The sequence below is a fragment of the Solanum stenotomum genome, chromosome 4 (assembly GCF_019186545.1).
Source record: "Solanum stenotomum isolate F172 chromosome 4, ASM1918654v1, whole genome shotgun sequence".
Taxonomy (NCBI): domain Eukaryota; kingdom Viridiplantae; phylum Streptophyta; class Magnoliopsida; order Solanales; family Solanaceae; genus Solanum; species Solanum stenotomum.
The window spans coordinates 817908-842946 of record NC_064285.1 but is presented as its reverse complement, the minus strand read 5'-3'; the positions used below and the strand labels follow the sequence as shown (position 1 = coordinate 842946).

General features: G+C 31.3%; 5 protein-coding genes across 6 annotated transcripts in view; 2 read left to right on the top strand and 3 right to left on the bottom strand.

The window, feature by feature from the left end:
- LOC125863116 (UDP-glycosyltransferase 75C1-like) overlaps positions 1 to 15889 on the top strand; it is a 37336-nt gene extending 21447 nt beyond the window's left edge. The window contains exons 2-3 of one of the 2 annotated variants that reach the window (XM_049543258.1): positions 13536 to 13921; positions 14517 to 15889. In XM_049543258.1, the coding sequence (XP_049399215.1) occupies positions 13556 to 13921; positions 14517 to 15563 (1413 nt within the window). In that variant the 5' untranslated portion in view covers positions 13536 to 13555 and the 3' untranslated portion in view covers positions 15564 to 15889. Of the gene's footprint in view, positions 1 to 13498; positions 13922 to 14516 lie in introns of those variants that run through there. The other variant, XM_049543257.1, reaches the window with a different exon arrangement.
- LOC125863113 (receptor-like kinase TMK4) lies at positions 1895 to 5664 on the bottom strand. The gene is made up of 2 exons (XM_049543253.1): positions 3250 to 5664; positions 1895 to 2677 (listed from the first exon to the last, which is right to left on the bottom strand). Exons 1-2 carry the CDS (start codon positions 5501 to 5503, stop codon positions 2166 to 2168), a joined length of 2766 nt encoding a protein of 921 aa, XP_049399210.1. The 5' UTR covers positions 5504 to 5664; the 3' UTR covers positions 1895 to 2165.
- LOC125863119 (crocetin glucosyltransferase, chloroplastic-like) lies at positions 10237 to 11677 on the bottom strand. The gene has a single exon (XM_049543261.1). The coding sequence runs from the start codon at positions 11675 to 11677 to the stop codon at positions 10280 to 10282; it is 1398 nt and encodes a 465-aa protein (XP_049399218.1). The 3' UTR covers positions 10237 to 10279.
- A 1956-nt stretch (positions 15890 to 17845) lies between the features above and the next one.
- On the top strand, positions 17846 to 19575 carry LOC125862905 (crocetin glucosyltransferase, chloroplastic-like). Its single transcript, XM_049543027.1, has one exon. It carries the CDS (start codon positions 17916 to 17918, stop codon positions 19293 to 19295), a length of 1380 nt encoding a protein of 459 aa, XP_049398984.1. The 5' UTR covers positions 17846 to 17915; the 3' UTR covers positions 19296 to 19575.
- Positions 19576 to 19713: 138 nt separating this feature from the next.
- LOC125863274 (xyloglucan endotransglucosylase protein 1-like) lies at positions 19714 to 21852 on the bottom strand. Its single transcript, XM_049543456.1, has 3 exons — positions 21491 to 21852; positions 21070 to 21263; positions 19714 to 20324 (listed from the first exon to the last, which is right to left on the bottom strand). Exons 1-3 carry the CDS (start codon positions 21770 to 21772, stop codon positions 19961 to 19963), a joined length of 840 nt encoding a protein of 279 aa, XP_049399413.1. The 5' UTR covers positions 21773 to 21852; the 3' UTR covers positions 19714 to 19960.
- Between the last annotated feature and the right edge of the window lie 3187 nt (positions 21853 to 25039).

Below are 25039 nucleotides of genomic sequence, written 5' to 3'. Positions count from 1 at the left end.
ATTGTGTTTAGTATACTTAATCTTGAGTTTAGTCAGATATATACTTTTTTAATAATAGAGTCAACTAATCAGTCTACAACAAAGTTGGGTATAAGCAAGTTTACGACAATATATTTAGCGTAATTTGACCAGTGAAATATGAAAAAAGTAATGTACATATAACTTTATCGCATCTAATGAAGGTAGAGAGACTATATATAAGGCGGTTTGTATGTGAAAATGAAATTATGAATCCATTTTTAATTGGGATTGACGAAACTCGAGTACACCGAAGACAAGGGTATAATTCATTACGTACAAATAAACTCATAGTCAACAAACAAGAATCAACAAATTTGATTAGACAAAGGATAGAGATTCAACACCGATTACTAAGTCTCACTTAATCTTCGGCTTAATCTTTACACACCTCGATTATGTCATTAAATACCTATGTTATATCTCACTAACATAGATAATTTGTAGCTCAACTCATCAAGACTAATCGTTGCCGATAATTGAACTCCTCTTCAAAATCCTTACTCATTTCATTGATTACAACAATAAAAATACCAAGTAAAATCCTACAAGTGAAATCTGGGATAAGTAGAGGGTACACAAATCTAACAATTAACTCGTGAAAATGGCGACTCACTGGATTGACTGTCACATCATATTCTTAAATGCTTATCTGATCTACAATTATTTTTTAAATAATCTGATACTATAAATATTATTTTACATAATCAAATTTTATAAAATATAAACTCCAATACTTTTCCAATTTCCAACCAAAAAGAAGGATGTAGGGACTAGGGAGGAAAATGAGGAAACTTCTCCTAGTTTTGATAGAGACATACTATAACATCAATTAATTAAAAGTTTGCAAAAGAGGGGACCAAATAAAATAAAAAAAAAAGAATAAAATTTAGTTGCTAACCAGTAGGAATTATCCTTACTCTATCTAGAAAAAACACCATTACTTTTCATTACATCAGGAATTTGACCCAAAATCACATGTCCTTATCATGAAATAAATTGATTTAATTTTCTCTTCTTACAATCAATTCTTATCACATCAGAAGATATGGTGCAATAGATCAAGATAATTCTCACTTAATTAAATATCTCAATTTTAAATCGTGAAAATAGAAAAGTCGTTAATAAAAAATACTTTATCTAAATAAAAATTTAAATAAATTAGATTTTAATACTGATATCGAACCTCGGATAAGGAAGAAAAAGGCATTATCTCCCCAAACAAAAAATTGACAAGAAGTCCCCATAACATGTGCACCACTACACCGTCCAAAGAAAAAAAGAAAAAATAGTATTGTTTAATTCAATAGACACCCTTTTAATTAAAAAACAAAATATTCTTGATCACCCCATGTGAAATTCAACTATAATAGCTCAGTCAGCTCCAACAAAAAAAAATCAAGAAAAAAGATAAAGAATAACATGTTTGACAGCTTAAATCCAGCAAAAATGTTTTTGATTCACAAAAATTAGTTTACATCTATTTTTATTTCTTACTATTCATGTTGCACCCAAAGGTGTAGTCTAGTTATCACAAACTGAGTCAAACGAAAACCATGGAAAACGAAGTTCAAGTTCCTGCAAAGACAAAATAAACTAATCACACAAGGTAGCAACTAGCAAGTACCAAGGAAATAATCGAAGAACATACAAACTAACCTTCAGAAACAACCTCGCTACCTCCACGAGGTAAAGATAATGTTTGCATACACTCCACCATCCCCAGACCCCACTTGCGGGATTTCAGTATGTTGTTTGTACATATACACAAACTAGCCCAAACACCATCATTATAAAAATAAAAAAATACTATCTTTTGTGTAGGACCAAACTCCATATGTACCTGTTTACAAACTTGGTGGCACAAATAATGAAATCTTGTAGTAAAAAACTTAATAAGAGTATATTTTGCATGTTTAACACAAGAACTCAAATCTATTTACATCAACTATGTAAGATTAAAAGAATTTAATACAATTTTTCTCTTCTAACAAAATCACATAAATAAACTCTGCTATCCATCTTGGCTTCTTTGGTCTAATGATCTATCACCAAAAGGGTTATGAAAAGACCAAGTAAAACGCGTTGTTAAGACAAAACCAATTAACCAAATGAATTGTGTGCCTTTCTTGAGTGTTGCCTTAATGTCATCTGCAATCTGTTGAATTGAAAGTATCTGCAAATCCAGAAGGTTTCGAGGGTATACTTGAATGTGTTTGACTGAAGGAGATGTCATCAAACATTCTTGAAGTTCCTTCATCAGCTTGCCATCTTTGAAGGATTTGAGGAAGGCTCATTTGGAGATCGATGCCACTGTCTTCGTCTTCATTTCTTGTAGGCTTCCACAGTTCTACGAGGGGGGCAAGGACATTGACTGCATGTCCCATGTCAGGGCGCTGGAATGGTTCTCGTGCAGTGCAATGGCCTGCTAACTCAGCGACCTTACAAATGCTCTCGTATGTTTCCTCATCAGGATCAAGAGTTGGGTCAATAGCCTTTCGGAGGTTGTCTTTGTTGACAAGGACCCTGCGAAGCCAGGTGACCAAATGAGACCTCTCATCTGGCAAGGTCTCATCTAATGCTTTTCTACCAGTGATGATCTCCATTAGAACAACTCCAAATGCATACACATCTACTTTGGTCGTGACTCGTCCAGTAGCTGTAAATAAAGAGGAGCAGTCATGTTTAATCCAAATTTTGTAATGATCACAGACAACCTTGCTAAGACATGCAAGAAACAGGCCAGAACAAGATTTCTAAAGGAAATTAAACCTGTTACGAGCAGAAAACTATTGACAGCGAACACTAAATCTAGATATGTTGAACTTAATGTCTTGAAGAAGAGTGATATTCCGAAAGCCAAATTTCTATTTAGATACAATGGGATCAGTCACACACGCTGTACCAACATCCGAATTTCAATTTGAAAACCGGATGAGTGAGCTTCTAGATTTCTACCTTATGTTTGTCTTTCAAATCGTACTCTTTTTTGCTAACATTAGTTAATTTACTGGACAACGTTTGCGGTATCAATCCACGAATCAGATCGAGATTAACAAACTAGCATTTGAACATGGAAATGAACTTCAACGAAGCTAACATCTCTCCATTTATCTCTAATATAGTGAAGATTAAAAAGAACATGAAAGCTAATGATAGGATGTTGTTTTAGTTTTCTACCAGTTTTACAACTAAAAGGATTAAAGATCAGCAGAGGAAAGACAGACTTACCAGCATATTCAGGCGCCAGATAGCCAAAAGTTCCAGCCAACCGTGTCTCAACAGAATATTTCCCATCGGGGGCATTCTTAACCAATCCAAAATCTGCAACCTTGGCTCTCATGTCATCACCGAGAAGTATGTTAGAGGGCTTCAAATCCCTATGGATAAAACTTGTCTGTGCCAAGCTGTGGAGATACTCGACTCCCCTTGCAACATCTAATGCTATTGTGACCCTTTGCTTCCAGGTCAAAATTGGGCACCCGTGTTCTTGCCATTCAAACAAATGCTGACTTAAAGTTCCTTGTGGCATGTACTCATACACCAAAAGTCTTTCATTGCCGTTAACACAGGAACCAAGAAGAGCGACCAGATGCCTATGCCTAACTTTGGTAAGGACCGCGATTTCAGCTTGGAACTCATTCATTCCTTTAGTACCCATCGCGCCAGATTCCATCCTCTTCACAGCAATCTTAGTCCCATCATGTAATTCACCCTTATAAACGACTCCAAATCCTCCTCTACCCAAGATATTTTCTTCGCTGAAGTTGTTTGTTACTTGTCGAAGCACCTGAAAGGAAATGGCAACATTTCCACCTTCAAATATCGGCATCTCACTATGATCCCCACTGCTCTGGCTCTGTAATTCACTAGGGACTCCTGCATATCCATTACCTATCACTACACCAGGCTTAACCATATCATTGCTTCTTTCTGGATTCTGAACCCTTCCAAATCTCTTATGCCGTCTCCTTATGTAACATTTGTAAGACACATACAACACAACAAGGATAAATATAACGACAGATATAACAACACCAGCAACCACTCCAGGTTGAACTGAGGATCCCTTCGAACCACCAGATGAATTTCCACCATCACTACTCGACCCAGACCCCGGTGATCCACCACTACCCCCTCCATCACTAATATTCTTTCCAAGAAACACGTTACCACCATTAATAAGCTTCACATTTGATTGAAACACAGGTACAGGACCAGATAAATTGTTATTAGAAACATCAAGTGTTTGAAGCAGAGGCAACGTTGCCAAGCTTTCCGGTATAGATCCAGTAAGATTGTTATCATTCAATAACAAATTCCTCAAACTAGTCAATTTAGCAAAAGCAGGAGATATAAAACCCGATAAACGTAGCTTACCAAGTGTTACAACATCCACATTCTTTTTCGATCCATCACAACTTACATGTGACCATCCATTACAAGCATCATTTCCTTTCCAAGAATCAGCCAAAAACCCCGGATATCCAAAACCACCCGCCACATCTAAAAGCGTCATAACCTGTGAATCACAAGGTCTAGGAGTATCCAAACAAAAACTATTAGTACCCTCAATCTCCACCTTAACCTCCCTTCTGAACTGTGGCATTGGACCCTGCAACTTATTGTTTTGCAAAGATATATTCAACAAGTTAGGAAGTTTTATCACTGAATCAGGTATAACACCAGTAAAATCATTATCCCTTAACTGCAAATCTAATATATTTTCGCATTTCGACAAATCGGGTATAGGACCAGTAAAAGAATTAGCATGTAACCACACTTGTGACAACTGAACCATTCTTGAAATCACATCAATAGTTCCTGATAACCCTTTAACCTGATTATTCAGCCACAAATTCTTAATCTCAGAATCCCCAAAACTAGCAGGCAAAGAACCAGTAAAATTATTATAAGACAATCTCAAATCCTGAAGATTAGGGAATTTACCAAGAAAATCAGGTATAACACCAAACAAACTAGCATTACTAGCATAAACATTAACCAAATTGTTACTATCAATCAAATAACTAGGAATTTGCCAAGGACTCAACTTCCCATTCTCACTAATACTAAAAGTCTGCAAACTAGTAAGACCCAAAAGGAAATCTTGAGGAACAGATGTGAATCCATTGTCATTCAAGTAAATCTCAGCTAAATTCGACATGTTCGCGAAAGATGGAAGAACCCCAGAAAGCGAATTCCTCTGAACTGAAAGAGTTTTGAGATTTGACAGTTGATTAAGCTCAGGAGGCAAAACCCCAGAAAGACCTTGAGATTCAAGATCAATGGTAACAACAGTATTACTCGATTTATCACAAGTAACTTTACTCCAATCACAGTAAGACTTTGAAGCATCCCAACCAGATGGTGGTTTAGACAGACCCTTCAGAAAATTCGACATGACGGTGCCGTCATCGGAAAATGTGAATGAAATGAAGGTGAAGAAGAAGTTAACAAGAAAAAAAAGCTTGTGGGGTGCCATTAATGGAGGTTTTAGAGATCTAGGAACAATCAACAATGGAGTTTTTTTTTTTTTTTTTTTTTTTTTTTGCTATTGTTCTTGAATTTTTTTGGCAAAGATTACCTTTTTTTGCTATGATTCTTCAAAATTTTGAAGTTTTTTTTTTTTTGGTATTGTTTGTTGAAAATTTTGGGTTTATGAGTTTTTCATCAGTAAGCTAAGTGACAGCTTTTGATGAACTGTATATGTTTGTCAATAACTGGTCGCTTTTGTTTCCTCTTTTATTCTATTTTTTTTCTTACAAATGTTTCACCTTTTTTTAAAAAAAAAAAATTAAAAAAATTGATTTTAAACTTTATTATATGAAAAATATTGTTTTATTATATGAAAAATAACAACAATATATTGTAGAGTGTTTGGAGATATAGTCACTATTTTAAAGGTAGAAAGACTATTTTTGATAAACTCTGAGTCGAGGAAAAGACAATTCAAAGTAGTATATAGAAAGAAATAACGTAAAATAAGGATAATCATGATAATACTAATAGTAAAGAAGAATAAGTGAAATAACGCTACACTATCGAACTAACTTTTTAACTTCTTATCTAAGATCATATCTTTGATAAGCTGAAATTGTGTTATATTCTAACTAATCATCTATCCCCAATACTAATCTTGTCTCTCCTATTATGTCTACACATCCATCTCAACATCCTCATCTCCATGACTCGAACAAGATTTTAGTATATGAAATAATTTAATTTTATATACTTTTAAATTATTCAGTCATACGTCTTTTGTATCTTTATTGGTTTTTACCATTGACCTTAATGTCTATGCTAAAAAATTCTGATAAAGTCTCAAGGGAAAATACGAGACATTTTGTATATTTGTGTATTTAATTATTTGTTTGAGTTTTGTTATTCATGTTTGATTTTTCAAATTATTAGTTTCATAAATATGCAACTCACCTCAGTCAAAATAAATGTGTTCGATTTGTTTTTTTTCTAGTATTTTGTTATATATACGTTTTTTAACTCATATGAAAATACTAATTAACAATTAGGTATGTGTATGTGTGTGTTGAAACGTCAAAATATATACATGGAAGAAATACATATTATAATAAATATTCTTTTGAATTTTCCTTTTTCAAAATTTTCCTTTTAAAGTTAGAATTTAAATTCAAATCCAAAAATTGAAAAGTTTCAATTTAAATAATTTGAAGTAACGATGAATCCATATAAAGAAAGAGTTTATTAAATATTTTCTTACTAAAATTGGGTCAAGAAATTATTAAAACATCCACACACTTTATCACTCATTTAGAATATAATTTTTAAGCAAGTTATGTAGATTGTATTTATTACTCTCATCTACCTATCTTTAAGACAAGTTAATGTAGTAATTAGTGAACACTCTAAATCAACTTTTCTTCAAATATACACTTTAATTATTCAACAACCTTATATTATTACTTATCATTACTAAAACTTTAACTAGTGATTGATAATTGAAGAAATATGAAGAATAAGTCGATAACTCATGACATACGGTGTTTATTGTTCAAGGGAATGTATCGAAGTTGTAGTGAAAATGAGTCTTAGTAAGATAATTATCGCTAGTTATTTCTTATTTTATTCGTATCAATAGAATTCGTTGTGAACTTTTGTCTTCATTATCACCTATTTGTTCCACAAATTATACGAAAGAATAAATTCACGATAACTAGAATTTTTTTTGTAACGATGAGTACAAATTTTGTGTTTACATATCAATTGGAAAAGTAATAGTTGGAGTGACACTAACTGCTCAAATAATCAATATATTCATCACATTATACTTTTTAAAATATGCTTGTATTAAATCCAAACTAATTAAAGGAGAAAACACTTCCTATCATGATTTGTTTCATAACACAACACAAATTCAAAAATTTTGATTATTAAGAGAAAAGAGTCATATTTTATCCGCACCACACCCTTGGTGATTGTTACGTATTATATTAGACTTTGAATGACTATGCTTTAATCGTAAGTCAAGAAATAAATTCGAACATGCATAAGAAAAAAAAATGAAAGAATATTTTTATCTTATTTTGAAATATTCGTATTCCCAATTATGAGAATACAAATTAAAGAGGAGTTACTATCGTATATTTTTAGCATGTGTATGAAAACTACAGAAAGGAAGAAGAAAATGTAAAAAAGAGAGACTAAACTTAATGTATAATTAAAGAAAAATGATGGAAATTAAATAAAGTAATTACATTATCATGATTATTGTAAATTTTTTGAGATACATTCCTATTAATTTGTATGCATATACTAGAATAGAATGATAAAAATAAAAAAGATATATTCTATTTAAGGCAATATTAATCGATCCTTTGTTGATTTGCCGTATTTTTCAAGATTACAAATCTCAGTTTTAATGAAAGTATATACATAAATATTCTCCAGGGTGATATGATGTATTAACACACCTTGTTTGGATGGTTGTTACTCGTTATATTGTATTGTATTTTATTGTATTATATTGTATTGTATTGTATTGAATTGAATTGTATTGTATTGTAGTGTAGTGTAGTGTAGTGTTAGTTTAAATATTTATTTATTTTAATTGTTACTTAAATTTTACTATATCGTATCGTTTAAATCCATCGTTAGGTAATATCAAAAAGTTTCATTTTGTATAATAATCGATTTGGTGTAACCGCATCGCTACCTTAATATTTTCTTTTCATTTTGTCTTTACTTATTATTTAATAATCCATATTTTACTCTTCACCGTACCTTTTTTATTGTACCTCTACCTCGTATCATATTTTTCTTGTAGGTGCATCATTCGATGTGTAATATTATGTAACAATAGGGAATTATACGGTCTATCCAAACTTTATATTCATAAAAAAATACAATATGATACGATACAAGATAATATATTATGAAATAATACGTAAACAAACATCGAATTAAACGAATCTCCTAATTAAACATAGTATAAGTGTAAAAATTGAACTCGTTTATCAAATGGGTCCGTAATTACGGGTATAAAATAATTAAATGTTTGTTTAATTTGGAGTAATTACTGACTAAGAAAATTTTGACAAAGTATCACGCTTCATATTTTCCACACGTTACCGTGTTATATTTTAGTAAAACAACAAATGAAACATCAATTGGCATAACTTATAACCGAAGTGACGGAGTTAACATTTTTATTAATAGAGTTTAACCTACGAAGAAGTAAACACACGAAAAAGTCGAAAGAAATTTCAACATCTACTATACATACATAAAAATAATTTCATACACATATAACAACATAATTTTTCAGCGATGAACCCTCTTCAATTCAGCCATACTTCGCTCTGCCCTTGCTTATAAATGACAAGGGCACGGAGTGAGAATTTGAACCTTATGAATTTTGAATACTACATTAATTTTTAAGTTCAAAATTAATAATATGTATACTAACTAAGTTTTTAAAACAAACACAAAATTTGAATCAAATTTATTAAGTTCGAGCTAAATTCTTTTTTTTTTTATTATATGTTGAATGAAAGTCAATATATCAACACAGGTATAAAGTTGACAGTACATATTTAAGAGAATTTAGTAATTTTAACTTAAATTTTACGTTTTCTCTATACTTATATCCAAAATCTTTATAATCGTGTTGTCTTTCCGAATGATCATTTTTGTATCTCCTAACAATATAATTATGCTAACTAATCTAACGTGTGGATGTTATATATTGCAAGTCAATTTTTGAGGCATTTTGATAATGATATTGCTCCGTCAATTAAGGGGTTAGTTGTTTTTACCAATAATATTATCTTATTTCATACATTTTTTTTAGTTTATTAATTCCCAAGAATCATACAGTTTCCATTTGGATCAAGTTTTCCACTTTGTTCCTTTGTTTTTTTTTTGGATTCCACCTGGCGTCCCTTTGTTACCTTGTGACTCCGTTTAATCTGAATTTACGTTATAATTTATGTGGTATTTTTAGATTTTGAGATTTAAATAAGTTTTTTTTAATCATAATTATTGCATGTCTTTTATATATCTTGAATGATAATTATTATGCTTTATAATACTTTTTACGTTGTATTCAAATATATTAATTTTATTTTAAATTTTTTTAAAGATTTCATGCCCGAGACTTTGAAGCAGGGTCACTAATTATATTGCAGATCATTCAGGAACATGATGGAAAGTCTTTCACGAGAAGAGATAATAGGCTTGATGCGGATACAATTACTATTTAATTTTGATTCTCGAAATTCGAACCGAGTGAATAATTAGATAGTGAGAGATAGAATATTAGTATTTGGTTGACTTGGGCAGGTTATATTTGTATTTGGGCCAAAATTGACACCCCTACTTTAGACTTTGCTTACAAAGGACTTAGAACTTGTGAATGAAAGCCCGATTAGACATTGTGAATTGATTGTACACCTGCAATTTTTCTTATGAGAAACCCTATATTGTTTCTTAAGCTAAATAAGAGGGAAAATTTAATATTTAAGAACGAATAACTAAAGCTTGCAAAGAAAATGTAAAAAAAAAAAAAAAAACTAAATAAGGTGGAGGGTATTTTTATAAACAAACAACTTATTCTTAGAAATTATGCAATGAATATAAGTTTTAATACGACAAACAAGCAAGTAATAAAAACTAATCCCAGCATAACTAATCCTAACATAACTTATCCTAGTATAACTTATTCCAGCATAACTAATCCCGACATAACTTGTATTCAAACCAAACGACTCCTTATATTATAATATCACAAACCCTCTATGAATTTCTTGAGATTGTCATGTGAAGAACCTCCAATTTTCACAGCATCCAAAGCCAAATTTCTCCATTTCTTCACACTCCTTTTAATTTCTTCCCCTTTTTCTCCATTTTCCATTAAAATTTCCAAACACCTCTTTAACTCTTCTCTTTTAACAATTCCTTCAACTTCTTTTGCTCTTACACCAATTCCCCAAACTTCCTCCAACATTTTGGCATTTGTTGTTTGGTCAGAAAATTGTGGATACCCCACAATAGGTACCCCACTCACCAGACTTTCCAGAGTTGAATTCCATCCACAGTGTGTAACAAAACACCCTATCGACTTATGACATAGTACCTCCATTTGTGAACACCAAGGCACAATTAAACCTAATTTTTCGTCTATTATAACATCGTCATAATCAAGATTCTTCTTTTTTCCTTCGTCTTCCCCTTTTCTCCTCGTCCATAAAAAAGGCCTTTCACTTTCTAATAATCCGCGTAAAATTTCTATCTCTTGCTCTTTCTTTAACACGGCTAAGCTCCCAAATGATACATACACAACTGAGCCCTCAGATCTCGAATCCAACCATTGATGATAGTTTTTTTCGGATTTATCAAATAATTCACATCCAAATGACTTGTCCTTTGGGTCATTTCCATCAGAAAAAGCTGAGGGAACCAAAGGGCCTATCGAAAACATCCTGAATTTATCGATAACTCTCATGGATTTTTCTTCTAACGCGTCGAACGTGTTGATGAGTACATAAGAATTTGGATCATTTTCAAGATTTTGTATGTGTTCTCTCAAAATAGGTATCATGATTGAAGAAAGATGATTATTAGGTAAAACTATATTAGGAATATCATTGCATGAAAATAAGGGCAATCCCGGAATTTCAATAGGAAAGGAGGGCATAACCGTAAAATCGCTAACGGAGTTGCTATAAACTCCGTTAGTGGAATTTAACAAATGGTGATAAATTGCAAAAGCAGTACCACATTGAATGACAAGAAAAGCTGACGGCACGTGTATCTCACGCGCCACCACCGCAACCCACGGCAAGAGAATTGTGTAGACCAAGAACGTAACGGGGTGACCATCGTTGGAATTTTTTTGAATGAGATCTTTGAGGTTTTTCGATCCGTTTATCTTTAAATCGTTCATGAAATAATCCATGGTGTTGTTCGAATTCATCCAAGAATCATCGTCGTACCCATCGGAGAACGATGAATAGAATAGCCCGTTTTGTGTTGGAAGGTTGTTCATTCGGTTGAGACCATAAACGGTCGTGACGAAGGTGGCGCGTGCACCGGCGCGTGCAAGGTTTTTGGCTAGTTGGAGAGTGGGGTTTATGTGGCCTTGTGCAGGCAAAGAAATAACAAGGAAATGTTGTTTATTCATGTTTGATTAATATAAAATATGGTAAGCGGCTTCTTAATTATATGATTGTGAAGTTGATGAGATGTTATACTCAAGTTGGACTGAATGGTTATATATATATAGGGGTGTCAAAGGAAAAAGATTCAATAATCGAGTGTTTACACCAGACTAATAAATATATAATTAATGACAAAATTAATATACTTTTGACTAAAAGATTTAGTGAATAGAGTGTTTAAACATATTTGCATTGATTTAAAAAAAATAGCTTTTAAGTCAAAAATAAAAATCAAACTGAAATTATTTTTAAGTTAAAAAAAAAGTAAAGGATACCTACTTTTGGTTTTTGACTTAATTTAAGTCATTTTAAACTTATTTTAAGTCATTTTTTACCATTCCAAACACTTCCTAATTTATTTTAAGTTATTTTTGACTTATTTTAAGTATTTGTCAAACACTTCTAGAAGTAAAAAACTGACTTAAAAGTAAGTTTGACCAACTTTTAAGTCAATCCAAACATCCTTTAAGAGGATTCAAAATATATAGAAGTAAACACGTGAATCAAATAAGCTAATGGAGTTCAAAACTACTATACATACATATATAAATAATATTTCGATCTTTATATATACAGTGTAATATTCTGACAAGCTGCCCCGGTGTATATACGTACACACGTTTGTACTAAAAATGTATAAAATCGAACCGAAAATCAAACCAAACCACAAATCAAGTAAAACCGAAAAAATAATCATTGTTTTTATCGATTAATGGTGAGAAGTATATTGTCTAATTTATTTGTTCTTTATAAAGACTTTTAAGCTAGCTAGAATCTTGTTTGATGCATATATACATATTTATCTTTGGTTTTCTCAATAACTAACAAGATCTAGCTGTTCTAGTTTGTCACTTAGTAGAGAAACTTGTTCTCATAGAGGGGAACGGCCAATACTCGCTCCTATGTAAAAAAATTACACTATATATATAAAATTTAAAACGTTAAATATTAAACTTTATCAAACTTTAATTTTAAATTCTGCCTCTATGTGGAAAATACAGGAATAAGGGTGCAAGTGAATGAAGATGATCTTGTAATACACATAAATGAATTGATAATATAACGTATAAGTAGAAATTAAATGGTCTTGAGGGAGGACGGCTATGAAATTAGGATGATAATTAATAAAGAGCGACTATTATGTGTAATGAATGTGTGTTCTAAATCGATAGTATATATCATTTTACTCGATGTATCGGGACGTACACGATGTATTGAGATGTTCAGTGATGTATCTGAAATCGAGACGTGTTGTATTCGAAACCAGGACGTTGTATCGGGATGTTTTGGGATGTGTTGAAAAAATAGGAATATGATGTAATTAGATCCCAGTGGTTTGGGCTTAGGACTTCCATGTTGGAGGTCTCAAGTTCGAAACCCCTTGCCAGCGAAAACAAAGGGTTTGCTTTCTGGGTCGAGCTCATTGCACCAAGCTTGCCTAGTGTGGATTACCTCTCATAAGTGGTTTGCGAGCTAGCTATTGGATAGGAGTAGGGATTTTACCCTGTGTGCACCCAAAAGGTAGTGACTGAGGATTTCCCTTATCATAAAAAAAAAATTAGCTCTTAACACTATGACATTGATATAAGACTATTGATTTTTTTTTTTAACAAAAGTACTACTTAGGTCCATCACTTGTCATTTATGACACATAAATGGTCCCTTTGTACTCTCCAAATAATGGTAGTTACACTCCCCATTCCACATACAAATGTGCCACCCCCCACCCCCGACCCAACATTATGTTATGTTTTTATATATATATTTCATGAGCAAATCAACTATCCATCACAATAGAAAACCAATAAAAATAATAGCAAGTTTTTTTTTTTCAAAAAAAAATGGTGAAGCCTCATGTTATTTTAACAACATTTCCAGCACAAGGTCATATTAATCCAGCACTACAATTTGCCAAAAATCTTGTAAAAAATGGCATACAAGTGACATTTTCTACAAGTATTTATGCACAAAGACTTATGGATGAAAAAAAATCCATTGATAATTTTCCAAAGGGGTTGATGAATTTTGTTCCATTTTCTGATGGATTTGATGATGGATTTGATCATTCAAAAGATCCTGTATTTTATATGTCACAACTTAGAAAATGTGGAAGTGAAACTGTCAAAAACATTATCATCAATTGTTCTGAAAATGGAAGTCCTATAACTTGCCTTCTTTACTCCATTTTCCTTCCTTGGGCAGCAGAGGTATGAGTTAACTAAAATTATTAGAGATATAACACATCTTGATTATTCTTATTATTATATGTCATTTTGATAATTGTAGTGTTCAGACTAGCGTGCACATTGACTAATTTCATAGGGTGTGCTATCTTCCATCATCACATTCTTGATTATTTGATTATAGGAATAATAGTACTATGAGTCTCTCGGTTATAAGTAAATTTTGATTTTGATCCTTATGACATCTGATTAAGTATATTGAACCTTTGATTAATTGATATGATGCACTTTTAATCCTTTTTCTCGTAACTCTTTAACAACTTTCCCGGATTATTGATTGCTATACTATTTAATTATCCATGTGTTATGTAGTGTTACAAAACGTTTGAGGGTAATATACTTTTAAAAATAGGTTCAATATAATATATTTCCTACATAAAAGACATTTTTATTATTTAAAGGTTAAATATATATATATATTCGATTAGTCAAATATATAATCACAAGAACTAAAATCAGAATCTACATATCGAGACCAAAAGTATTATTATGTCTCAAACTCTTAGCACTTCCTCCTTATGCTATGTTGAATTATTTTAATTATATTATGTCTGAACAGGTCGCACGTGAAGTCAACATCCCTTCAGCTCTTCTTTGGAGTCAACCAGCTACAATCTTAGACATATATTATTTCAACTTTCATGGATATGAAAAAGAAATGTCAAATGAATCAAATGATCCAAATTGGTCTATCCAACTTCCTGGCCTTCCACAATTAAAAACTAAAGATCTTCCTTCATTTTTACTTCCATCAAATGCAAAAGGAAGCCTTAGAGTTGCACTTCCACCTTTCAAAGAATTAATAAACACATTAGATTCTGAAATTAATCCAAAAATTCTTGTGAATACATTTGATGAATTAGAGCCAAATGCATTAAAAGCAATTGAAAATTACAAATTTTATGGAATTGGACCATTAATTCCTAGTGCATTTTTAGATGGAAATGACCCTTTGGATTCTTGTTTTGGTGCTGATCTTTTTGACAAGTCAAATGACTATATAGAATGGTTAAACACAAAGGAAAATTCCTCTGTTGTTTATATATCATTTGGGAGTTTAATGAATCCATCAATAAGTCAAATGGAGGAGATATCAAAAGGGTTGATAGATATAGGTAGACCATTTTTATGGATAATAAAAGAAGATGAAAAAAACAAAGAAAGTGAGAAAAAAGTAATTTGTTGTATTGAAGAGTTGGAAAAAATAGGAAAAATTGTACCATGGTGTTCACAACTCGAAGTTTTGAGACATCCGTCTTCAGGATGTTTTGTTTCACACTGTGGATGGAATTCAGCTCTGGAGAGCTTAGCTTGTGGAGTACCAGTCGTGGCGTTTCCTCAATGGACTGATCAAATGACAAATGCTAAACAAATTGAAGATGTGTGGAAGAGTGGAGTTAGAGTGAATGTGAATGAAGATGGTATTGTTGAGAGTGAAGAATTGAAAAGGTGCATTGAATGTGTTATGGATGGAGGGGTAAAAGGGGAAGAAATGAGAAAAAACGCGAAAAAATGGAAAGAATTGGCTAGAGAAGCTGTGAAAGAAGGTGGATCTTCACACAAGAATTTGAAGGCTTTTATTGATGAAGTTGCCAAAGGTTATTGATATGTCTCTTTGTATCATTTGCTTATTATTTGTTAAGAATAAGATGGGATAGCTTCTATATTGCTCGGACTTTTGAAAAACGTTGGCAACTGCATGCTGGATTCTTCAAAAGTAGTGCATTTTTTTGGAGGATACGACATGAGTGAGACAATATTTGGAAAGTTCGAGCAACATAGGATAGTTTAGTGGTCTTGTTATTTCTATCTTGTTATTATTGTGTCTTCAAGTTTTCTAATAAAATCCTATTTGAAAGATTCATGACAAGTTATAGTCATGTTCTTGAGCATTACACTTCATATACGCGGAGATTTGATTTTGTAATCCAATTTGAAGTGCTATTTTAACTATTTGGTATTTGGAATTCATTGGTCCAACTAATTCAGATTCATGTCACGTATGATCTATTAAAGGCGAAACCACTCTTTAACAAATCAAGGATTTCCCCTTTCTTAAAACTCAAACTTTGAGATTTCTGATTAAGAGTGAAGATATCCTATCCATTCGATCAAATCCCTCGATATTCACGGACATTTTATCTCAATTTCCTACACTTAAACATTAAATTCTAAGAATTATTATTTCATAAGAACAAGATCAGTTACTGTTGTTTGAACACTCCAAAAATATTGTTGAACTGTAGTCGAATTCTCCAAATATGCACTACTTTTGGAATATTCAACATGCACCTGTCGATATTTCTAAAAAGTCGGAGCCATATAGGTTACTACACATATAAACTGGTCCCATCAGTACGAAATTTGTATTCTGTGCAAGGCACACATACAGTCAGTTGTGTGAGGCCTCATTTGGCTGCCACATGTATAATGTGGGACCCATATGTACTTATTTCCCTACTTTTTCTTTTCTAATTTTAATCTTTTCTTTTACTTTCTCTTTCTTACTTGCATTTTCCTTTTTGCTTTGTTAATTCTTAGTGTAAATTTTATTTTTTATTTTTTGTTTTAATAAAGAAATTTTGAAACTCACACACGGTATCTATTGTATATTTTATATCTCTATTACTATTTATTTGAGGGGAAATTAAAGTAATATGTCGAAAAAAATAAATTTACTTATTTTTGGATGAATTCAAGAAAATTGAGGATAGTGAAATTAAAAAAAAAAAAAAATTGTGAAAATTCATGTAATCAACCTACTGAACTAATTAGTTTATGCTTTTCTTTTTTTACGTATTGAATTTTGATTTAAATTTACGATCATTATATAAGTTTTTAGTTTATTATTTTAGTATTATTTTTTCTATTCTATATTATTTATTTTATTATAATAAATAGTTGTTTGAAATTTATTTTTTAGTTTATAAAGTCAAGATATAAGTAGTTTTTTTAATCCTAACAATTAATTTTTTTTATAATTATAAATAAATTTTGCAAAATTGCAAAAATTCTTTTAAGGAATGAATTATTTAAAATATTATTTATATTTATAATTTCTTTAAGAACATGTAAGAAAAGTAGATAAGCAAAATATTTATTAAATTTCACCTATCTTGATTTTTAAGAATAAAAATATTGTATAAATTGACGAAATAATATGTATTTATGTTGGTGTTTATGGATGTTTTTCGTTTTTGAATTTCATGACAATAGTATCAAAACTTATGTAATTGTTTTTCAAAATCATTGATGTTCTTTCCGTTTTAGTTACTTATTGAAGAGTATTTGTGGATTTAAGTGTTTTTGGATTATGAAATTGTTGAGAGAAAAATAAAAGAACATATTAAATTTATACCGTCTTTATTTTTCATATTAATTATCTACTTTTTCTTTTACAAATTTCTTAAGAAAACACAAATAAAATATATACCTTAATTTTTTTTGGTAACTTTATAAATTTTATTTATACTTTTAAAATTAATTATTATAATAAAATAGAAAAATTTTAATTAATCATATCTTTGTAAATTAAAAAATAATTTTATATAACTATATTTAATAATATAAATAATTAATATGAGATGGAAAAACAATATAAAAATGTAATAAATAGAATGAGTCAAACAAATTTTTTTGAATTTCATATTTTTCATGAATAAAGTTATTTATGTATGGAAGTATAAAATTTGGAACAATTGTTTTATAAAAGAAACCAAGAGATCCCTTTTTCTGAAATTGATCCACTTGGCAAAATATAAATGGGCGTAATACAATTCTTGTATGCCACATCATACTTGTTGATAAAATTTTTCCCATCAGTACTATTAACAGAATTGGATGTTGTTCACTCATTCATTATCTTCTAAAATCTCTAAGAATTAAAGATGATTTTCATGTTCGTCTTGTTTCATTTCCATCATTGAACACCAAGAAAAGAAATATTTATCTCGAAAAAATGACAACTTTGAATGATGATTGTCATGTTCTTATTGTTTCATTTACAGGACAAGGAAATATAAATCCATGTATTCAATTTTCCAAGAATTTGATCAAATTAGGTGTAAATGTCACATTCTCTACAAGCCTAACAGCTTTTAATCGAATCTCGAATCTTCCAACCATACAAGGATTAACATTTGCTCCTTTCTCTGATGGTTTTGATGGCAGCTTCAATGGTTCTACGAACAGTTTCCGTGAGTTCAATGCATCATTGAGGACTCATGGTACTGAATTTGTCACAAATTTAGTCGAAGACAGGGCAAAACAGGGCTGCCCTTTTAAACGTATCATCTACACGACGTTAACTGCCTGGATTGGTTTATTAGCCAAGAGTATAAACGTTCCATCGACGTTTCTTTGGATTCAACCAGCCTCAGTCTTGAATATTTACAACTATTTTTTCAATGGTTATGAGGATTCTATCAAGAATTGTTCAAAAGATCAATCTTTTGAGTTTCCTGGTCTGCCTTTGTTGTCTCGTCGTGATTTCCCTTCTATTGTGTTTAATGATTCGAATGATTGGACATTACTTGCCATGAAAGAACATGTTGAGTTACTAAAGAGTGAGACAAACCAAAAAGTTCTTGTGAACACTTTCGATGCTTTGGAATTTGATGCTTTGAATGTTATAGAGAATGTTACTATATTTGGAATTGGCCCTTTGATTCCTTCAGCTTTTCTTGATGGAAATGATTCTTCTGATACTTCATTTGGAGTTGATATGAGACGAAGTCTCGAAAATTATATGGATTGGTTGGATTCTAAGGCTAAAAAATCTGTAATTTACATAGCTTTTGGTAGTTATTCTCAAATACCAAATCAACTTATGGAAGAGATTGCTCATGGTTTAGTTTTGTGTAAAAGGCCATTTTTGTGGATAATTAGAGAGGGGGCCAATGGCGAAAAGCCATTTGAAAAGTTGAGTTGCAAAGAGGAATTGGAAGAGTTAGGGATAACAGTGGATTGGTGTTCACAAGTGGAGGTTCTACAACACCCTTCGTTGGCGTGTTTCTTGACTCACTGTGGATGGAATTCGAGTATGGAGAGTTTGGCTTCAGGGGTGCCAGTAGTGGCGTGTCCTCTTTGGATCGATCAATTAAGTAATGCAAAGCTTATTCAAGATGTTTGGAAGACGGGAGTCAGAGTGAACGCCAATGATGAAGGTGTTATCGAGAGGAATGAGTTCGCGAGGTGTATAGAGATTGTGGTGGGAGATGGGGAAATAAGAAAAAATGCGAAGAAATGGAGGGATTTAGCTAAGGATGCTATGAAGGAAAATGGTTCATCTAATGTCAATCTCAAGGCTTATGTTAATGAGATTTTGCTTGGTGAATAAATTATTTGTTACTCAGAGTCTCCAAAAATGTTGCCGCATCCGTTAGGTCATCTTGGGCATACCATGACTATTTCACCAACTCAGGTATCGAGTGATTCTACCCACCAAGGCATTTAGTATCAAGTGCTAAAGTCGATTTTTATAAATAAATAGTTACGTGTTTGAATAAAAGTAATAAACCATGACATGTTATGGTGCTTTAGTTGTAAGTCTAGCTTAATTTGAAACTTGTGCAAATACTCTGTAGTCTGCTTTCTTTCTGTTCTGTTTTTTGGTTGGTACGGTTCAACCGAACTTAGTAACTTTGGCTTAGACTTAATATATTTGTCGAGAAATCTACTAAATATACACAAGTACTAAATTTTGAATCCGGTAACTCAACAATAAGTGAATTCACTAACATTTCAAACTCATAAACTTAAAATACTGAATATGCTTCTTATTATAATTTCGAGTTTGAAAAACTTTTAGTAGGCATAAGATATTGTCATAGGTACAAGTCACAACTACAATCATAACATATTCAACTCAGAACCTACATTTCTCGAACTCTTCAAAAGAAGTCATCAATCACATGTCGGATCCTCCACTGATAGAGCCATTCTGGAGGATCTGAAATGGGCGCGACAACATTTTTGGAGAGACCACAATGTAACCACATAAACTCAAAATTTTCTACATTCAGGAGGAAACCCTTGAGGAAATCTTTTGTAATCAGTGCAATAATTATAAATCATATAATTCCTCTGAACCCATCTAAGTCTTCTTCTTCCATTAGCATCAAGTTCTTGATTTTGCCATTTTGCATCTAAAAATTGAGTCTTGTTAAATTTTTGTGCATAGAAATTTCTATAATATGCTGTGAATGGTGCTTTAGACCAATCAGTTTTCACTAGTCCTCCTCTTGTTGCCCAATCATCAGCATTCCATAGACTTGAGTAAATTTTCATTGGTTGGTTCTTGGGAAATGGAACACCAAGTGATTCTGCATTCTTGAATACTCTAATTGGTGTGTTGTCCACCAAGAAACTAAATAAACAATGAATAATGATTAGCACATGTACATAAAGGACGATTTTCTATTGGTTCAACTGAACTCATTACTTTCTGCTCGAACTAAGGATTGATTTCTCAGATTGTTACTCATCTAATAGTTAGTGTATTATCTCAGAAAATCACTTTTCTTCGTGATTACAGTTTGTTTTAACAAAGGATAATAAGTATTAATTGAGTGATAGAAATCAACTCCTCGAACTAGGTATCATATGCAAAGAAAAAAAATATTGATATACACTCACATATAGTTCCTCTGTTTCATTTTATGCGACAGAGTGTAGAAGAGTACGAGTGTCAAACTACTTAATTTTTCGGCATGAAGTCGGCTATGTTACTCGAACATTGATACGTGTGCAAGTGCAATAATATATTTAGAAAGTTCGAACAACATATGAATCAGACATAGATTCTTTAACTTCATTTAAATAAAAGTTATATATTTAGAGACTACATACAAAAAAAAAACTATACAAGACATAATAGTTAGTAACATATAATTTGAATCCCAAAAAATCTCTTAGACACCCCATATACTACTAATATTGACACATAAAATAAAACAATTGATGCTTATGTGTGTATGTATAATAAGATTAAATTCTAAACATGTTTGACTTCAAATTCTGAATTCGCCTATGATAACATATAGTGATTTAGGTAGAAAAGCATAAAATGGAATTAAATTTTAGATATGTATATATAATAAGTTTGTTCTTACATGATGTGTTGTGGTTTCCATATGATTGAGTAGGTGTGGAAGTTCTTGGTTGGATCAAACCATAGGTAAAATTGTTGCTCTTTGTCCCCTTTGCCTTGGCTAAAGACATTTGTATGAAGAATATATGGTTCACCACTAATATTTCCTAAGAACTCAAAATCAATTTCATCATGAGTTGGTCCTTTAGAAGATAGCTGCAAAATAATCCAAATAAAATGTTAGAAATTGTTCTTTTGCACAATCATCATCTATAATAACATTTTATCATAACGGCGAAATTTTATTTGAAAATGATTTTTCATGCCATATTATGTTATATTGTTTGTTTTCTATACCAACATTTTATTATAGTAACGAAGTATTCAGACAAGCAATATTATTATAAAAAAGTCTGACGATATAATTTTTTTTTAAAAATTACATAGTATGATGTGACAGTGCCAGCAGAGTTTCCAGTAACAAGTTTGAGTTGCATATCAATTCTCCCAAAAAGATAATTTTTTTTGGATTGAAAACCAGAGCCAGAGAGTTTGTCCATAGATAAAGAAAGAATTTGGCCTCCATTGAAAATCTTGACTTTATTACCACCCCAATTAAAGTCAAATTCTTGAATGAAATTTCCACCATAAGAAAACATGCAAGAATTCATAAAGACTAAAAAAATAAACAACATTTTTGGTAACTCATAATGGGAAAATCCCATTTTTTTTTCTAGCAATAGATAAAGTGAAAAAGTTTAATTTTTTTTTTTTGAACTTAGGATTTTTGTGATTTTCTTATGTGGTAAAATGGGGTTTAAAGGGGGCAAGTATTTATAGTGGATGAAATAGAGGTGAGCTATAAAGGAGAGGACAAAATGCTTGTGAACTTCTTTGAATTTTGGATTTTGGGTGGGGTGGGGGGTGGGGGGTGGGGGGTGGTATGGGGTGGATAGTAAAAGTAACAACTGGTGCTAGCTAAGCATATACCATAAAAGGTGGAGACTTTATTTGTTTGGCATTGGATGGTTTAGGATCTATGGTGTTTTATTTAAGAGGGTGGGTAGGTGGTGTGGGAAGAAAAAGACACATTCCTTGAATCTATGTGAGACACCTTAACATATTTATCACATTTAATCTGGACAATTAGAGCGTGAAAAATATAAATGAGTCTAATATCAAGAATGGCTCCGACTTTGATACAATAATAAGACAATAACTTCGTCTCTTAACTAATATGAGAGATTGTTAGTGCGGAGCCACATTTATCGAAGGGGTTTAAGCGAATTTTTCGTGTCAATAAATTGTATTTTGTATATATAGGTAAAAAATATTTTATGTATACATATGTATTGAATCTCCAGTAATTTTAATTGAGACGTTGTATAAAAAGGACAGTCTGATGCTCTCATAAGTTTCAACTAGTGCAAGATTTGGGAAAGAACCGTAACTTAAAAGTCTCTTATATGCAACTTTATCATGTATTTGTGTAAGATATTGTTTCCATAGTTTGAATATGTTACCTCTTGGTCACATGACATGTTGAACCCTTCACTAATTAGTTGACACATTTATATAAGCACTAAATATTCAATAAAACAGTATAAATATGTATCCCTAACATAATAAAATAAGCGAATTGTGATAAAAATTAAACTTGAACACATAAAATTTAAATTTTGAATTTACCTCTGACTAGTTGGGTAAATGGTAGGGGTGTGGGAAGATAGAGCTTCCAACAATGATTTTGTCCTTGTTGGAATTTGTTATNGTATGATTTTGACCAGTGAGTGTATAAGCCAGCTAGCTAGCTAAGATCAAACATAATGACAAAAAGTACAATAAATCAAAAGAGTTATGAAGGGCAAGAAATATATGGTCTTGTTTCAAATATTTTTACTTTTGGTACAATTTATTTGGCTTTAGTTTGGCAAGTTTCTTATGACCTTTGTTGATAAGGCCAACAACTTTCACCACTAGAAAATTATTGTCATTTTATGGGCCAGGATATAATAGTGAAAAGTTCATTGATTAAAGCAATAAAGGGTAATGAGTAAAAAAAGGAATTAATAATATTTTGGATAAATATTGTTAGATGAGATTTTCCGAAGTTTTGAATTCGAATGAAAATTAAATATTTTTCTAGTAGGCAAAAATTTGAATTAGTTAAGACAGAGAAGGGCGGAAAACACTTTTATTTGTATTTGGTTGATCTGCATCTATTTTATCATGTGATTTATAAGAAGGTTCCTTATAAGAATGACTTTAACGGTGGGACGCACTTGAACTTTTGACCTTGATTTATTCATTGACATAGCTTTAAGTTTGATAACTTTTAACTTTTGACCCTGAAGGGCTCATGGGACGAGCAAGATCAAAGGTTGACTAGTAAACTACTTATTATAAAGGTCATTGAATGTTATTTCCTACATTTTACCTTACCTTCCTCATGGTTTTTAAATGATAATTACTGAAATCGTCTAAATTTCCACATTTAATTACACGACCAGCTCTTCAAAGTAGTTCATTTTCAAATTTTTACCCTTCAAAATCAAACTTATGTTTAGGGGAGCATAAATTCTTTAAGGGCGATAGGTATATAATTTGTAGAATATTATAATGTAAAAATAAAATTTATGTCCGATGAAAATATTTTTGACTTTAGAGTAAAAAATTAAGACAAACACAAAATAGGGAGAAAAGTGCAAGTCACTCAAATAAAGGAAGTAATCCCAAATTTGGGCTACCTCCACAAAACATGGGCCAAGCCCAAATAACTACGATGTGATCCCAAATTTAGGTGAACACACTCGGCTCCCTCTAGATTCACCCTTAGTTACTAAGGTAATAATTACCGAAAGTTGATTTAGGTTCAAATGTCATATTTTTACACATCTCTATAGATACAATTGATGTTATATTATGTTATGCAGTTAATTCATTTTGGTCCTCAAACACAAATGAAGTGATGGCTTTACGAAATTTACCTTTACAAGAAGAAGTAGAAAATGATTGGACAAATTCTACTTCCACATCTTAACAATGAGAAATCTTGTGGCAAACTTTGCAAATCTCATTCATTTTGTCAAAGTTTTGAAGGTTCAGTGTGTACACAATGTCGATGGCAATATCGTAAGCAATCCAAGGTAACAAGATGTTGGTTGTGGAAATAATTCGGTTCTCCGAAAAATATTGGAATTAGCAACGAACTTCGATTAGCTAGTCCTTATTATTGAGTCACCAAAAACAAAAAAAAAAAGGTTATCTTTATATTTCTTTCTTTTAGTTTTTTTTTTTTTTTTTTGAGTTGTGTCTCGTACTCGTACTTTTGTATTAGTGTTCATGAATCTATCGTTGAATAACTTGTTGCTAATATAATATTTTGATATTTTATGGTTAATTCATTATTGCTATTGCTGTTTTATTTGCATAATTAACTAACTGAACTAATGATATTTTCGATATTCTCAATCACTTTATGTAGGACAAATATATATTGTATTTTGACTATTTTTAAAATTATATTACATGAGTAATCAAGTGATGGAACAATTGATAGTCGTGATGGATTTGTAAATATTCACGAGCAAAGGAATCAAAAAGTACACATTTCAAATGATTAAAAATTAAAAATTAATTTATCTGTAACTAGTCAATTCATCCGCGCACGGACATGAATCTTCTTCCATATATCTGTATGAGTTCTCTTTAGAAAAATGAAAAATCACTTTTCATTTTGCGTGCTTAAGAAATCATAAATAAGAAGATAATTTTATCAATTTACTCCTTAATATTTTTTTGAGAATTTTACATACAAATATGGATACTTTCAAAAAGAATTAATTGCAAAGGTAAGATAAAAAAAATTAATTAATATTTTCTTGATTTATATTTTCTTAATTTAGTAAGGTGGACAACTAATAGGGGACGGAAAGAGTATTAAATTTTCAGTCCTTCAAACATCATTTTTTTTTCAAAAATATGCGCTAACT

Bases quoted from the DNA above. Each gene is read 5' to 3' on its own strand.
- LOC125863113 (XM_049543253.1), bottom strand. From the start codon at position 5,503: ATGGCACCCCACAAGCTTTTTTTTCTTGTTAACTTCTTCTTCACCTTC. The intron at 2,678-3,249 runs GTAAGTCTGTCT...CTTTATTTACAG, and splicing joins TCTGGCGCCTGAATATGCTG to CTACTGGACGAGTCACGACC.
- LOC125863119 (XM_049543261.1), bottom strand. From the start codon at position 11,677: ATGAATAAACAACATTTCCTTGTTATTTCTTTGCCTGCACAAGGCCAC.
- LOC125862905 (XM_049543027.1), top strand. From the start codon at position 17,916: ATGACAACTTTGAATGATGATTGTCATGTTCTTATTGTTTCATTTACA.
- LOC125863274 (XM_049543456.1), bottom strand. From the start codon at position 21,772: ATGGGATTTTCCCATTATGAGTTACCAAAAATGTTGTTTATTTTTTTA. The intron at 21,264-21,490 runs GTAATTTTTAAA...ATTATTTTGCAG, and splicing joins GCACTGTCACATCATACTAT to CTATCTTCTAAAGGACCAAC. The intron at 20,325-21,069 runs GTAAGAACAAAC...TTGTTTATTTAG, and splicing joins TGGAAACCACAACACATCAT to TTTCTTGGTGGACAACACAC.